The sequence below is a fragment of the Camelus bactrianus genome, chromosome 6 (genome assembly GCF_048773025.1).
Source record: "Camelus bactrianus isolate YW-2024 breed Bactrian camel chromosome 6, ASM4877302v1, whole genome shotgun sequence".
In the NCBI taxonomy this organism is placed as follows: domain Eukaryota; kingdom Metazoa; phylum Chordata; class Mammalia; order Artiodactyla; family Camelidae; genus Camelus; species Camelus bactrianus.
This window is the reverse complement of record NC_133544.1, coordinates 723,068-736,307: the sequence shown is the minus strand read 5'-3', so window position 1 is coordinate 736,307 and position 13,240 is coordinate 723,068. Positions and strand designations below refer to the sequence as shown.

Here is a 13,240-nt window from a genome sequence, read left to right as displayed (position 1 = left end):
TCTGGGGAGGTGAGCCATAGTGGGGCCCCCAGGAGTGGCCACTGAAATGGCCTCCTGGGGTGGAGGCCAAGTTCTGGAGAAGGGGTCAGTTATGGGGGGAGGAGCTGGTTGTGCCTGAACAGGGTGTGGGCAAAGGTGAGGTCTGGAAGGAAGACGGGGGATCAGGCGAGACCGCACTTCCTGTGGGCTTGGGCAAGGCTGGGTTGCTTGGGGAGTATCTGGTGCCCAGCGGCGTGGCCCTTCCCGCTGCTGGGGGCGTCCTGAGCATGGCCGCTGACCCGCTGGTGGTTGCCAGGCTGCTGTGTGGCGACGGAGGTGAGGAATTGTTGCTTGGGGAGAACTTGGGCTCCAGGGAGGACTCGCTTCTTTCTCTAACAGTTCTCTTTCCCTTCTCTCCTCTCCCTCCCCCTGTCCTCTTTACAGCTTTACTGAGGTATAATTTACGTACCATAAAACCCACCAATGCACAGTCCATGATTTTTAACCAGTTCACAGAGTCTGCAACTGTCACCACAACCCAGTTCTAGACACTTCACACCCACAAAAATTCCCTTGTGCCCGTTTGCTGTCACTCCCCCTTCCCAGTCTCTTTCCAGGCCACCACTGACGGGCCCGTCTCTGTCCACTTGCTTTTTTGGACACTTCCTATAGATGAAAGGCACATAAAACCTGGTGTTTTGCATCTGCCTCCTTCTGCATCTGCACTCACAGGTGCTGTAACGCACATCAGTGCTGCTGCGAGTGCTGACTGAGCGGCTGGTGGCCTTTCCACTATCTCCATCTGGCTGTTAGGAACAGAGTTGCTATGGACGTCTGTGCATATGAACCTAAGTCCTCATAGATTCCTGGCACAGGCATTCTTGGGTCTCCTAATAAACTTACGCCTAGCTCTGAAAGAACCGCCAAACTGCTTTCCCAAGTGTCCGTGCCCATGTTCTTTCCAAGACTGTCTCTTCAGTGGTAGGAAGGAGAGGCTGGAGGTGCAGGGCAGAGGGAGGCCAGGACAGAGGATGGACATGGAAGGGGCAGAGGAAGGCGGGATGGGGGTGGGGGTGGGGGACAATGGGGGCTGACCAGACAGAGGGTGGGTAAGGAGGGACCGGGCGAGGGGTCCGCAGACGCAGGTTTGAAGCGGGAGACAGTCGCCGGCCCTCCGCGCTGCGGGACTGGGCCTTCGGGGGGCGTCACCCGGTACCCGGGCGCTGGCCCCCGCGTCTCCGACCTGGTGCCCGCTGCGGCGTGAGGACGTCCCCTGTGGCCAGGCCTGAGAGGGCTTCGCGGAGGCGGAGGGACGCACCGGCGGGTCGGTGGCGCCCAGCGGCGCGGCCCTCCCTGCCGCTGGGGGCGTCCTCAGCGCGGCCGCTGACCCGCCCATGGTTGCCAGGCTGCTGTGTGGCGCGCGGAGAGGTGAGGACCAGATTGGTGGGGTCTGGACTAGGCGTGTCAGGTGTCGCCGCGATTGAGTCGCCGAGGGCGGACCCTACGAAGCTGTCAATGCCCATTGGTCTCCGACGCACCGGAAATGCCTCCGCACAGAACAGACCGCGCTCAAGCGCCGGAGACACCGCTCATTGGACAGGGACCAGAGGCGTGTCCCTGGCCGCGAGGTGATTGGGCGCGAGCCCAGCAGAGGCGGCACCTATACAGTGACTGGGCGCGGGGACCCAGCTCACGCGGGGATTGGACGCGGGGACGCGGCGGCGGTGGAGGCGCGCGATCCGAGGGAGGCCAGTGCGGACTGCATGGGGCGACGGCGGCGGCGCCGGGTGGACCCCGCGGACGCAGCCCGGGCCCTGCCTGAGGCCATCGCCGTGCTCACTCGGACGCTGCCTACCGGGCCCAGCCCCGAGACCTTTCGCCGCGCCAAGTTCGACCGTCCGGAGGCGGTGAGGCCCGCGGGGGCTCTGGGCGGATGCAGAGAGGCGGCCGGCCCCGCTGACCGTCTCCCTTTGATCCCCGCAGGCCCCTGCACTCTGGCGGCTGCTCTTCTGCGTGCTCTCGCCGATGCCCGCCGACGGGGCCTCCCCCTCGCTTGCCCTGGGTAAGCCCCGCCCCCCTGCAAGGCGCGCCCCGGAGGCTCTGACTCCGCCCCTCCCACAAAGCCCGCCCACTCCCCCGCCTCCCTGTCAGACCCGCCGTGTAGCCCGGACCCCTCCGCGCCTCCTGGTTAAGTCCCTAGTTGTGCCTTCCAAGCGTGGCCTCTGCTCTGGGGTCGCGCGGGAGTCCCTTAAGGGTCTGAGTGGTGTCACCTGCAGTGGGTGGCCCCCCTAAGTTGGCGTCTCCTGCCGCAGAGGCCCAGGCCCGCTCGGTGAAGGCAGCGCTGCGCTTCCAGGGCTACCCTAGGCGCGCGCTGGCACAGCTCCCTGACGACGGCTCCCAGGGCGGCCGCGAGCTGCTGCTGGCCCTGGCCTGGCTCCTGGCCCGCGGGCCGACGCTCGAGCAGCTGCTAGCCCAGAGCCGGGTGCGGCTGGGCGACGAGATGCCAGTGTGCGAGGTGGGTGCAGGGTGAGGCCGGAATCTTGGGTGCAGGCGCCGGATCCCCGGGTCAGCCCTGTGGGTGGTCGGTATTGGTGCCCGTTGAGTGCAGGGAGGCAGGGCAGGGTGGGGTGTGGTGCCCACAGGGCCTGTCCCTGACTCTTTCTGGAGCTCCCAAGACCTCACGGCTCTCACTCGCAGGGGCCTCCTTTCTCTTTCCCCTTCGGGGTCTCTGCTTGGGGTGTGGGAGCAGGGCGTGACCCTTGCCCCCTCCCCAGTGTGAGTCCCTGGCCAGCCCAGGCCCAGCTGTACCCAGTGTGGAAGCAGACGGCTGTGTGGACACCCGCCACCTGCAGTGGCTGATGGGAAAGCTGCGGTTCCGGTGGCGAAAGCTGATGGCCAGTCAGCAGGAGCAGTGTGCCCTCCTGGGCAAGGTAGTGCCACTGTGCATTGTCCACCCGGGGCAGTTGTCCTCTGTGCTACAGCCTGGCAGGCTGCCTCTCCTGCCTGTGGCTTTCTAGCATTCCCAATTCAGGCTGCAGCCAGGCCTTTGGCTGGATGTGAGCCTTCCTAGGCTGGGGGCTGACCATTTGGGCACTGCCCTGGAGTGGCCCAGAGCCTGAACCTAGGGCTCCAGGTTGTCCTGGAGGGGCCCCCATTAGGGGGCCTAGAGCAGGTGTTGCTGGGCATCGGTGGGGCAGGGAACCAGAGGGGCAGGGAGCCTGCAGGGTTGGCCTTCCTGTCCCCAGATGTCACCAGAAGCCTTATACTCTGTGTCACTGAGCAACGTAGTGGACTCTGGGCCCTGGGGAGCTGCTGCTGCCTGGACATGAGATAGGGAGGCGGGCACCCCCTTCTCCCACCACATCTTGGTGTGGGGTCATGGTGGTGGGCAGCTCCTGCAGGGTTCCTGCAGGCCAGTAGAGCTGAGCTGTGGGGCACAGGTGTCCCCCACAGGCCCACTGCATGGTCTGGGCTGAGAGGTGATTGGGCAGGTGGCACAGGGCTCTTTGGTGCTAGAACCCCCAAGCCTGTCTTTTGCTCAGCCAGCCTTTCCTGGGACCCCTCACTCCCTCTTGTCCCACCTGGGCTCCTGCCACTCCCCCTGCTTGGGACTTGCCCACCTGTTGACCTCCCTGCTGCCTTCAGGCCTCAACCTCACTGAGATGCCCTCCCTGGCCCCCCAGACCCAGATAGTCTGTGTCCCTGCCATTCACCTCACTGGACCACTGAGCCTATCCAGAGGCTGTTTCTCTCCCCAACATGGGCCTGGCACTCAATGAGCTGAGGAGGAAGCAGGGGTGCCCCACTCTATCCCTCCTGCACCCCTGGGACCTGGCGGGGAGGCCACGGGGTGGGGGCTGTCAGAGGTGCTGACTATTCTCCTGAGCCTAACCCTCTCTGAACCCTGTTTCCTTGTCTGTAAGGTCCCTGCCTAGTGCTGGGGGAGGCGCCCGCCCCCGCTCAGCCTGGGGTCTGCACTACCTGTTTCAGATCCACTCATACACCCGCGGCTGCCACAGCGACCGTAGCCTTGGCCACCTGTCTGTCACTGAAACGGAGCTGCTCAGGGACCCGGAGGGTGGCCAGCAGGTGAGGGCTGGTGGGACCAAGGTGGGCGTTGCCCAAGGTGGGAAGTGGGCTGAGGGGAGGGCTCAGACAATGGACCAGCTTTGAGCTGTGGGTGTTGGTGTTGGCTGAGCTCACCATCTGCCGGTGTTGGTGACAGGCCCAGCTTCAGGCCCTCTGCTGCCCCCTGGGCTGTCCAGGGCTGTAGCAGTTGACTGGTTGCTGTGTGTGGGCACATGGCTGAGTACAGTCAGGGTGAGAGGAGCGCAGGCACCTGGGCTGTGCTGGCAGCCAGCTGAGGGGAGTTTAGGAGTTAAGGAAGACCACTCAAGGGTCCCAGCTGATGGTGTTGGTGCCTTAAGCCCGTGCAGGTGTCACCTGGTGATGAACAGGGGCCCAAGGGTGGGGGGGGGGTCCCTACCCTCTGCTGTCCTTCTTTCCAGGAGCCCCGTATCCATCATCATTGTTTCCCTCCCTTGGGCCGTCATGGCCAGGGGGTCCTGGGACTGGCTCAGGGCTGGTCATTACGTGAGGGCTGGGGTCTGGCCTGTCCAGAGTGTGAGGCTTGGCACTGTGCGGTCTAGGGAGACTTGGTCAGGCAGAACGGCTGAGGCTCAGGACTGGGTGTGGCCCCTCCTTCCAGACCCAGCAGATCCCAGCTGTAAAGCCGCGTGCTCCTGGGGAATCTGCATCCCCTTTGTGGGGTCAGGGCGGCTCCCACAGGTCACCTGCCTGGCCCAGGTTCCTGGCTGATGCCTGGCTGTCCCTCCTGGGCATCCTGTGCTTGGCACTGGAGGAGCTGAGGCAGCATCTGGGTGTACTGAGATGCCCTTGGCTCAGTCGCCTTTTAGGGGTGACTCAGCGAAGCCCAGGCTTCCTGCCCCTGGTTCCCCTGGCTGGATAGAGCAGAGGGCAGGCCAGTTCCAGCCTGGTGCTGCCTGGGACCCTAGCCTCTGAGGGGATGGTGGGGCCGTGTGGGTGCGGCTTCCCCCTCCTCCTAGAGGCTGGTGCATGCTGGTGCCACAGGACTGAAGATGGCGTGGCCAGGTGCGTGGGGGCCGTGGTTGGCTTCCTTCCAATGTATCTGGATAGGGAGCTGGTGGAAGCCTGGATCAGCCTACGTGAAGGGTCTGCACTCTTGGGATGGGCCCCAGAAGCTTCTGGAATGATCTCTAGTTGCTGTGTGAGCAGCCAGGCATGCTGTGGAGTGGCTGGGCAGCGTCCTTGGTTACTGGCTGGGCCTGCAGCCTTCTCACATCCCTGTGCCTCCTCCCTGCCCCCATCCTAGGCAGTGTGGGTGAGATGGGGAGGAGGCTGCCTCCGGAGACTCCAGAATTGGGGGCCAGCCCCACAGGTGGGGGTGGTGCAGGGGGCCTGAATGCCTGTCCCCTTTTCCATGGCCTGGGTGGGGCGGGGGGCACCCTCTGGGACTGTTCTTGGAAACCAAATTAGCTGCTCTTCTCACTGGCCAGCAGGTGTGTGTAGGTGTGAGGTGTGGGCAGCCACCTTCCATGTCCCACAGCCCTTCTGGGCTCTGTGCTCCCCCAGGCCGCAGGGTGGTCCTCCTGTAGGCCTGCCTCTGCCCTCCTTCACTCGCCACGGGCTGGGCCTTGGCCTGGTGTTCACAGCCACCCCTATCCCGACCCCCGGCCTGGGAGCCCCCTGCATTCCAGCTGTGGCAAGCCCCTGGCTGCCTGGCCAGCACTCTGGGTTCCTTGTGGAGCCAGGGGTGGGGCAGGATTGGGGAGCCAAGCAGGGCCCCCCCTTCCCCCCCGGCCAGGGTAGACTCTGGGTCCTAGGTGCACATGGCCGAGAGCACATGCATCGGCCCTGTGCAAGTGGCGGCCTGGCAGAGCTCTTGTCTGCCGACAGGGCAGCCGCCGCGTGCTGGCCGTTTGTCCGGGACTCTCTCCAATAGAAGGAGTGGTGTGGAAGGCCGGGCCGTTGTGCCAGCTGCTGTCTTCAGAAAGAAGCCACGGCGGGGGCTGGCCTGGGCCTTCCCGGTGGGACCGGAGGCGGGCAGGCGCTGAGAGGCTGAACTGCCCTCCCCGGGGTGGGCCGCGTGGGCCTTGGCTGTGCGGTGGGCAGGGCCCCTCGCGGCTGCCAGGCTTCCCGAGGCTGAGGCCGGGCCGATGGTGCGGGAGCACGCCGCTGTGCACGGGCACATGGGCACACTGGATCCTGCGGGCTGCTCGAGCGCATGCGCGTTGATGCAGGGTCGGCGGGTGCGGGGCTGTGCATGCCACGGGGTGGGGTGGGGAGCTGCGCAGAGCTCCCCGCCTTCTCGAGTGCTGTGCGGCTGCGGTCTCCACCCTGCCCATCCCCGTCACCTCTGAGATGGGCGCCTCACAGCCTCTGCCCTGCCTTTGGGGTTCACAAGGTTACCGGGTAGCGATTTCCAGAGCCCGGCAGTCTCCTCTGTCCAGGGCCGCCCCGTATGACTGAGGCCTCCGGGGTGCAGCCCCCAGCCAGCGAGGGATGTGGGGTGGAGGTCCCGAGGGAGGGGGTACCTGGACTCAGTCCCTGACCCCGCAGGCCTGGTGGTGGGGGCTGGCAAGGGGCCCATGGGTGTGGTCTGGGACCCGGTCGTGCGTGGAGGAGAGGCTGCTCTGCCCCGAAAGGAGGTTGCTCGGCCAGCGAGTGGGCTGATGGGTGGGGTGACTGGGGCGACTGGGCTCCGAGGCCAGAGGGTGGCAGGCATGGTCCTGGTGCTGGGAGTGTGAAGCCGGCAGGCTTCTTTCTCCCCTGATGGTTTGTGTTCCAGCTGCTGCAGAGGCTGGAGCGTGAGAATGTGCGCCTGGAGGCGGCCCTGGAGTGGCGGCGCCGGGAGCTGGTCTTCTGGCAGTGGATGGTCAGGAAGCCCATGCCACCCACCTCCCTTCCTGTCCACTTTCCTGGTCTGACCACAGCAACTCTGGGTGGTGGAGGGCGGCTTTCCGTTTTCCAGACCTGAAGAGGAGTCTCAGGGAAGCGCCCCAAACCCAGCCATGAAGCCGACTTTACACTAGGCCTGCTGGCTTTGAATCTTGGACTCTTTCCAGATGTCCGTCTGTTCCATCACCCACCCTTCCCAGCGCTGAGGAGGCCCAGACTTCGCAGGGGTTTCAGCCTCCCGGCCTGTGGGGGGTGATGGTTGATGTCAGCTCACTGTGACCCAGACCTGGGGGAGGGGTGGCTGCTGCACCTGCTGGCTGGGGAGCTGGGCCTGCCGCCCACCCTCTCCCTGGGGTCTCTCTCTGCAGGACACAGTCCTGGGCGCCTGCCCCCCAGAGGCCTCACAGCCCACGTTTCTGCCCGAGATCCCCGCGCAGGGGGCTGCAGAGTTGGAGCTGGTGGTGCGGGAGCTGCAGGCCCTGCAGGAGGAGCTGCAGGCAGCGGTGGAGCCCCGGCGGGCGGCCTGGGAGGCCAGGGTGAGGGCTTGGGGTGCTGCTCCAGGGTGCATTTGACAGCCTAGAAGAGGTGCACTCACGTGCCAGACCCCGAGCCAGAGGGTGCAGGGGAGGAACCCCCGCTGCTCCACCCCAGCCACTCCAGGCCCCACCCATCCTCTTGGAGGGTGTTCGTTCTCCCAGGGCCATGCTGGTGTTGTCCCCCAACTTTGCCCAGGCCCTACGACCCGTTTGACCTGCTAGTGGACACGTGGGCCCCCCAGCCTCTCTCCATGAGCAGGACTGGGTGACCACCTGTGTTTGTGGCTGTGAACGGTGGGCCCCAGGCACTGCATCTCCTTTCCTTTTTCTGAAGCATCTTAAACTGCAGGCATGACTTTTCCCCTTAAAGTCTTCCATGCGCCCCTGGACAGCAAGGGTATTTCCTTGGGCCTTGCAGCCGCAGCTCGTTCAGGGCATGCGTGGCCAAGTCCCCTCTGGTTGGGCCAAGTTGGAGCCCCTCTCCTCTTGGGCAGTGACAGCTCGGGCACTGTGGATGTTTGCAGGCAATTTCTTGCAGAAAGTGACACTGCTGCTTGTCAGGGCTCAGGGCTTCTGATGCTTCCTTGCTGGGAACCTTGGAGCAGTGCCCACTGAGGGGTGGGGTCCGGGCAGCTCCTGGGGACATGGAGGGCACAGCCTGTCTGCACTCCCAGCTGCCTGCAGGGTCTCCGGGGTGGGTTCTGCCCTAAGGACTGGAGTGGCCTCACCAGCTGTGCACTCGGCCCAGTGTCCCCTCAGCCTTGCGTCCCCTTGGGCCAGGCCCACTCCGTGCTGCCCCTCCGGGAGGGCAGTGCAAAGGGGGAATGTGGATACAGCAGAGGATGGGTAAGTGGGTGGTGGGGGGCTGGCCCTGGAGTCGGGGAAGGGGAGGGTTGGGGCTGTCCCGAGGGTCTGCCCTCTGGGCTCTGAACAGGTCTGCTGGGAGCGGCCGGTGAAAGCGCTGGGCCTGCAGCCAGGCGGCCCTGAGGGCTCCGGCCCTGTCCCTGCAGCCTCACAGCCTCTGGCCTCAGGCTGACGTGCTCGGTGAGGGTGACGGTGACGCAGAGCCTGGAGGGGCCAGGCCTTTGAGCTGGCGCTAGGGTTAGTCCCTCCTCCCTGGGAGCAGTGGAATCTGGGCTGTCAGCCCTCCTCGGGGCCCTGGTAGGGGCTGCAGGACTGCTGGGGTGGTGTCAGGGCTCTGAGAGCCAGGGGTGCCCGGAGCCAGTGTCCTGGGTGGGGCTGGCCGCCCTGGGCTCACTTGCGACGTCTTCTGTGCAGGTTGGAGGCCACGGGCCGGAGTGGAGCGCCTCAAGGCGGGCCTTGCAGGAGGCCGTGAGACAGGACCTGGTGGCTCTGCAGTGGGCCTGGGAGCGAGGAGGGGGCCTGACCCAGCCCCATGAGCCCCACCGGCTGGTGAGGACTGAGGCTGGGGCCCCTGAGGGCCGGGGCCTGCAGGCCACTGAGGTGATTGAGGTTCTAAGGAGCCGGGAGGCCTGCCTGGAGGTGGTGCTGGGCCAGCTACAGGGTCAGTGTCGGCAGGAGCTGGCCAGACTGGTGGGAACCCTGCCTGGCCTCATCTGGATCCCACCGCCTGGACGCTGAGGGCCGGCAGTGCGTCCTTCCTTGGGGCACCGAGCCTGCTCAGCCTGGCTGGGCCCTGAGGGGCAGATTCCAGGGCTGGGTGGCTGCTGAGGTAACACAGACTCACAGCCCAGTGTGCTCACTCTGGGCCCTGGGGCTAGTCCCACTTGGCCTGCAATACTGGGGGCAGGCCTGGGCTGTCCCCTCTGAGGAGACCATGACAGGCCCACTGGGGTGGCTGCGGGCATTCAGGATCCAGAGAGGACCCAGAAATAAGATGTGGAGGCCTCCTTGCAGGGGTGAGGCTCCTGGCTGTCCCTCTGCCACCTTTCGGGGGGTGCTGCCTTCAGGCCAGGGGCAGTGGTGGCTGAGGCTGGGCTGGTCCAGGGCTGCCTGGATGCTGGAGGGACAGGCATGGCCTGCAGCTTAGGGTGGGCGTCAGCCAGGGCCCTCGGGGAGGAGATGGCCCTGGATACCCCCTGGACCCTTCATCCCGACACCCTCACACCCCACCTGGGCCATGCCTGTGCTTGGGAGGGGGTGTGGTGGGAGGCAGGGTCACCTGATGGGAGCCTGGAGTGGGGAGGGTTTCTCCTTTCCTGCGGGTGGCACCCTGAGGGGGAGGGGGAGGCCACTGTGTACAGAGGGGGCTTTGTTCCCCAGCCTGCCTGGGGAGCTGGGCTCTGCTCTGACAAAGAGCCATCTGTGTCCAGGGGATGTGTCCCCAGCCTGCCAGAACAGGCCCCTCTCCATCCCAGGAGGCTGGGAGTCCCAGCGGCCACCCCTGACCCCAGCAGACACAGGCAGCCTCAGCCCTGCCTCCCTGGCCAGGCTCCCCTCTTACCAGGTCAGTCGAACCCCTACCAGCTGCTGAACAGGCGAAGGAGCCCGTCAGCCACCTACTGCTCAGGCCAGAGGCGACTTCCAGCCCCCGCCCACCCCCAGCCTTCCCTCACCGGCTTTTCCTGGCTGCCTGGGAGTGTGACGGCTCGCACCCAGGCACCAGCTCAGGCGCCAGCCCGACTCGGCCAGTCTGGCCTCCTTTGTCCCAGGGTTGGAGCAGAGGGCACCCCCGTGGAGCTTCTGCACCGTCCTTGGCCTCAGGAGCGCATCCCTGATCCTCTCCTCATGGGGCCGGCCCCAGAGAGCCCCTGGGCCCATGCCCACCCCTCCAGGCCAGAGCCGTTCCCTCCACACCCCTGGCTCCCCTTCCCAGCTCCTCTTAAGGACTCCCTGCTGGTCCCAGTTGGGGTCCAGGGCACCGGGACCCTGGCCCTCTGCCTGCAGCCCTTGGAGTGTTTGAAGCCACTTCTGGACCCCTCCCTGCTATGCCCTCAGCCGTCCTCCTGACTGCTGGACAGAAACCTCATCCTGGAAATGAGTCCACCTAAAACTCTGCCTTCTGTGGACTCTGTGGAGTTGAGACGGCCACTGGCCCTCGGGAACTTGACTTTCAGAAACTCAGCATCATGGAGCTGTCACTTCTCAGATCAACCTGTAGGTTCAGTACAATTCCAGTCAAAACCCCAAGCATGTCTGTGGGAGTTCAGCTGGTAATTCCAAAATGCACGAGGTGGCACAGGCCTGAGAGGCCAAGCCCATGGGAAGCAGTGGCCCCAGAGGAGCAGGGGCATCCCGAGGCGGCAGGCAGCAGGCCTGGGCCCGCACTGTCCCCGCAGTCAGTGGCTGGAGAAGTGCAGAAGTTGTGTTGCTGTGGATAAACAAGATTATACTGTACAGCACAGGGAAATATACACAAGATCCTAGGTTGCTCACAGAGGAAAAAATGTGACAATGAATATATGTATGTTCATGTATGACTGAGAAATTGTGCTCTACACTGGAATTTGACACAACGTTGTAAAATGATTATAAATCAATAAAAATGTAAAAAAAAAAAAAAAAGAAGTTGTGTTGCTGTACTGAACCCTGCAGGTCTAAGTTGGGGTCTCGCCAGGCTGAGATCAGGCTTGGGCAGGCAGGAGGCCGTGGGGAGAGTCCACCCTGGACTTCAGTCCTCACACAGACTGCCACCTCCGACAGTCCCCCAACCCCACCGCCCTGGTCAGCAACTTCAGTCTCCTTCCTGTGACATGTCAGCTTTACAGGCCTGACGCGGGCTGAGACCTTGCCCACCCTCCCCCCGGACTCATGGGACAGATGGGGGTGGGGGCGTTGTGGGCCCGTGTGCACAGGAGTCTGGCCCCGGGCGGCGGGGGCTGCCCTGCGTGAGCGTGTGTCACCGTGTCCACGTGAGGACGCGACTCCGGACCACAGGGTTCACCCCGGGATGCAGAGACAGCGCTGCAGGAGGTAAGGACTCCACACTGCTCTTGGGAGTGATTTTCTTTTCTTTTTTTTTTTTAATCCAAAATGTGTTTATTGGGCTGGTTTCCCATCCATCTTGACTCAGGATGCTTTTAGTGCTGCGTCCGTCTGAAGGAGCATCCTTCTGTAACTCCTGTAGGCTGCAGAGGACAGCAGAGCAGCCAACACACGAAGCTACTGTTTATGCATGGCTAAAGACGGTGGTGACTGTACAGCGTCCTGGGCGTTTCACACCCATGAAACAGGAGCTGGGGCTCTGCACCAGGCGCTGCTTCTTGCGTTTCCTCTTCTCTTCAGGAGAGGGATGAAGGAGCTTTGCGAGAGGCATGTTCCCGTGGGGAGGTTGTCACCGCCGGAAAGGGGGAGTGATTTTCGAAGACTGCGCTAAGACAGACTCTGTCAAGACTAGAAACCTGCTCATGAAAAGACCCTGTAAGACAGCGAGAGGACCAGGCAGAGCAGCTGTGACATCATAGCCTGTGAAGGGTCGGCAGGAGCAGACAGCTCTCCGTCACTGGGAGAAAGATGGAGGTCACTGAGCAAAACCCTGGGGCAGGCGCTGCGGAGCAGAGGGACCAGGGAGTCAGATGAGTGAGTCATGCGCCTTGGCTGTAACCAGGATGCGCAGGGACACCTGAGCGAGTCTGAGCTCGGGCTGGAGCGCAGGGCTGGGTGGATCCACCCCGGGAGGCTCTCGAGCCGTCTTGGGGGCAGGAGCGGAACATGGGAGATCCCACTAGTCAGCCAAGGAGAGTGGACGAGGGAGCGCCGTGGTGGGGGCAGCGTGGTGGCCTCCTGGGGTCCAGAGTCAGAAACTCAGAGCCTGAGAAAACACAAGCATGTCGCAGAAGGTGACATACAAGGAGACCTTAAAAAGCAGAACAGCCATGACGCAGGCAGGGGAGGGATTTGCAACCTGGGCGTCACCTCAGGACAGCGAGGGCCGAGCCGTGGGGGCTGCGGCAGTCGCGGGTCCTACTTTGGCTCACACTCACCAGTGTGGTGTCTGCTGCTTGTGTCGGACATGACATCATGTGCACCCCCGTGGCCGCGCCTGCACACGCGCCCTGTCGCCTGCAGCATTATGGTCCTTCGGGCTCCCGGCCTTGCTGCCCGCTGGCTGGCTTCCCTCTTTTTTGTCCTCATTTGCACTGGGTGACTTTGGATTGACCTTGGCTGCGGGGTGTGGCTGGCTGGGAGGCTGGCTGGTCAGGACCACGGTCCCTACGGGCCCCTGCAGGCTGAGCCTGAGTGGATGCCTGAGGGGTGTTCCCAGTGTTCTGCTGAAGTCCAGGTTTAGGTGGAGGGGCCATTTCTTGGTGGCATTTAGGAGAGAAGTCCTGTTGGTGGGCATGGTTGGTGACCTTGGTCCATAGCTCCCTCCACCGTGTCCTTGCCTGTGGCTGTGGCCACAAGGCTGGCAACCATGCTGTTGTGGCCCCGCACTCCTGGGCCCCCAGCAGGCTCTTGGATGCTGAGTGCAGTGGCCACTGTCCTCTGTCCCTTCCTGGCCAAGCTGGGCCATTTCTCCATTCATCTGTCAGGATTCATGGGGTGCCTGATGTGAGCCAGCCCAGGGCTGGGGTAGGGCACAGGGCCACCCGTTGGTGTCAGGGGAGAGAGCAGACACCATAAACGCATGAGCACTAAGGGGACTGGTGGCCATGGACGTGCAGGGTGATGGGGGGCAAGGTGACAGAGGGTGGTGGTCAGAGGAGTCCTGCCTGGAGGCGGGAGGGAAATCTGAGGCCTGAAGGAGGGGAGGGCAGGATGCCGAGTGTCCTGGGGTGGGCGGTCCAGGCCGAGGAGATGAGGTGCAATGAGGGGCTGTGTGGGGTGTGCCAGGGAGGAGGTAGGGTGTGAGCTCAGACAGGAGG

At 64.0% G+C, this 13,240-nt stretch overlaps 1 protein-coding gene and 1 pseudogene across 6 annotated transcripts; one reads left to right on the top strand and one right to left on the bottom strand.

Moving 5' to 3' along the window:
* Window positions 1–1,534: 1,534 nt before the first annotated feature.
* Window positions 1,535–10,911, top strand: TEDC1 (tubulin epsilon and delta complex 1). 6 transcript variants are annotated; one of them, XM_074364837.1, is made up of 9 exons: window positions 1,633–1,886; window positions 1,963–2,041; window positions 2,292–2,494; window positions 2,754–2,909; window positions 3,970–4,068; window positions 6,809–6,895; window positions 7,287–7,454; window positions 8,733–8,867; window positions 9,883–10,911. In XM_074364837.1, the coding sequence occupies exons 1-9, from the start codon at window positions 1,743–1,745 to the stop codon at window positions 9,907–9,909; spliced, it is 1,098 nt and encodes a 365-aa protein (XP_074220938.1). In that variant the 5' UTR covers window positions 1,633–1,742; the 3' UTR covers window positions 9,910–10,911. The 6 variants fall into 6 exon arrangements, with proteins under 6 accessions (XP_074220941.1, XP_074220939.1, XP_074220938.1 ...); XM_074364840.1 differs by having other exon boundaries at window positions 1,535–1,886; window positions 8,733–10,911; XM_074364835.1 differs by lacking the exon at window positions 2,754–2,909 and having other exon boundaries at window positions 1,634–1,886; window positions 8,733–10,911.
* Window positions 10,912–11,358: 447 nt separating this feature from the next.
* On the bottom strand, window positions 11,359–11,691 carry LOC105079988 (small ribosomal subunit protein eS27-like; annotated as a pseudogene).
* Between the last annotated feature and the right edge of the window lie 1,549 nt (window positions 11,692–13,240).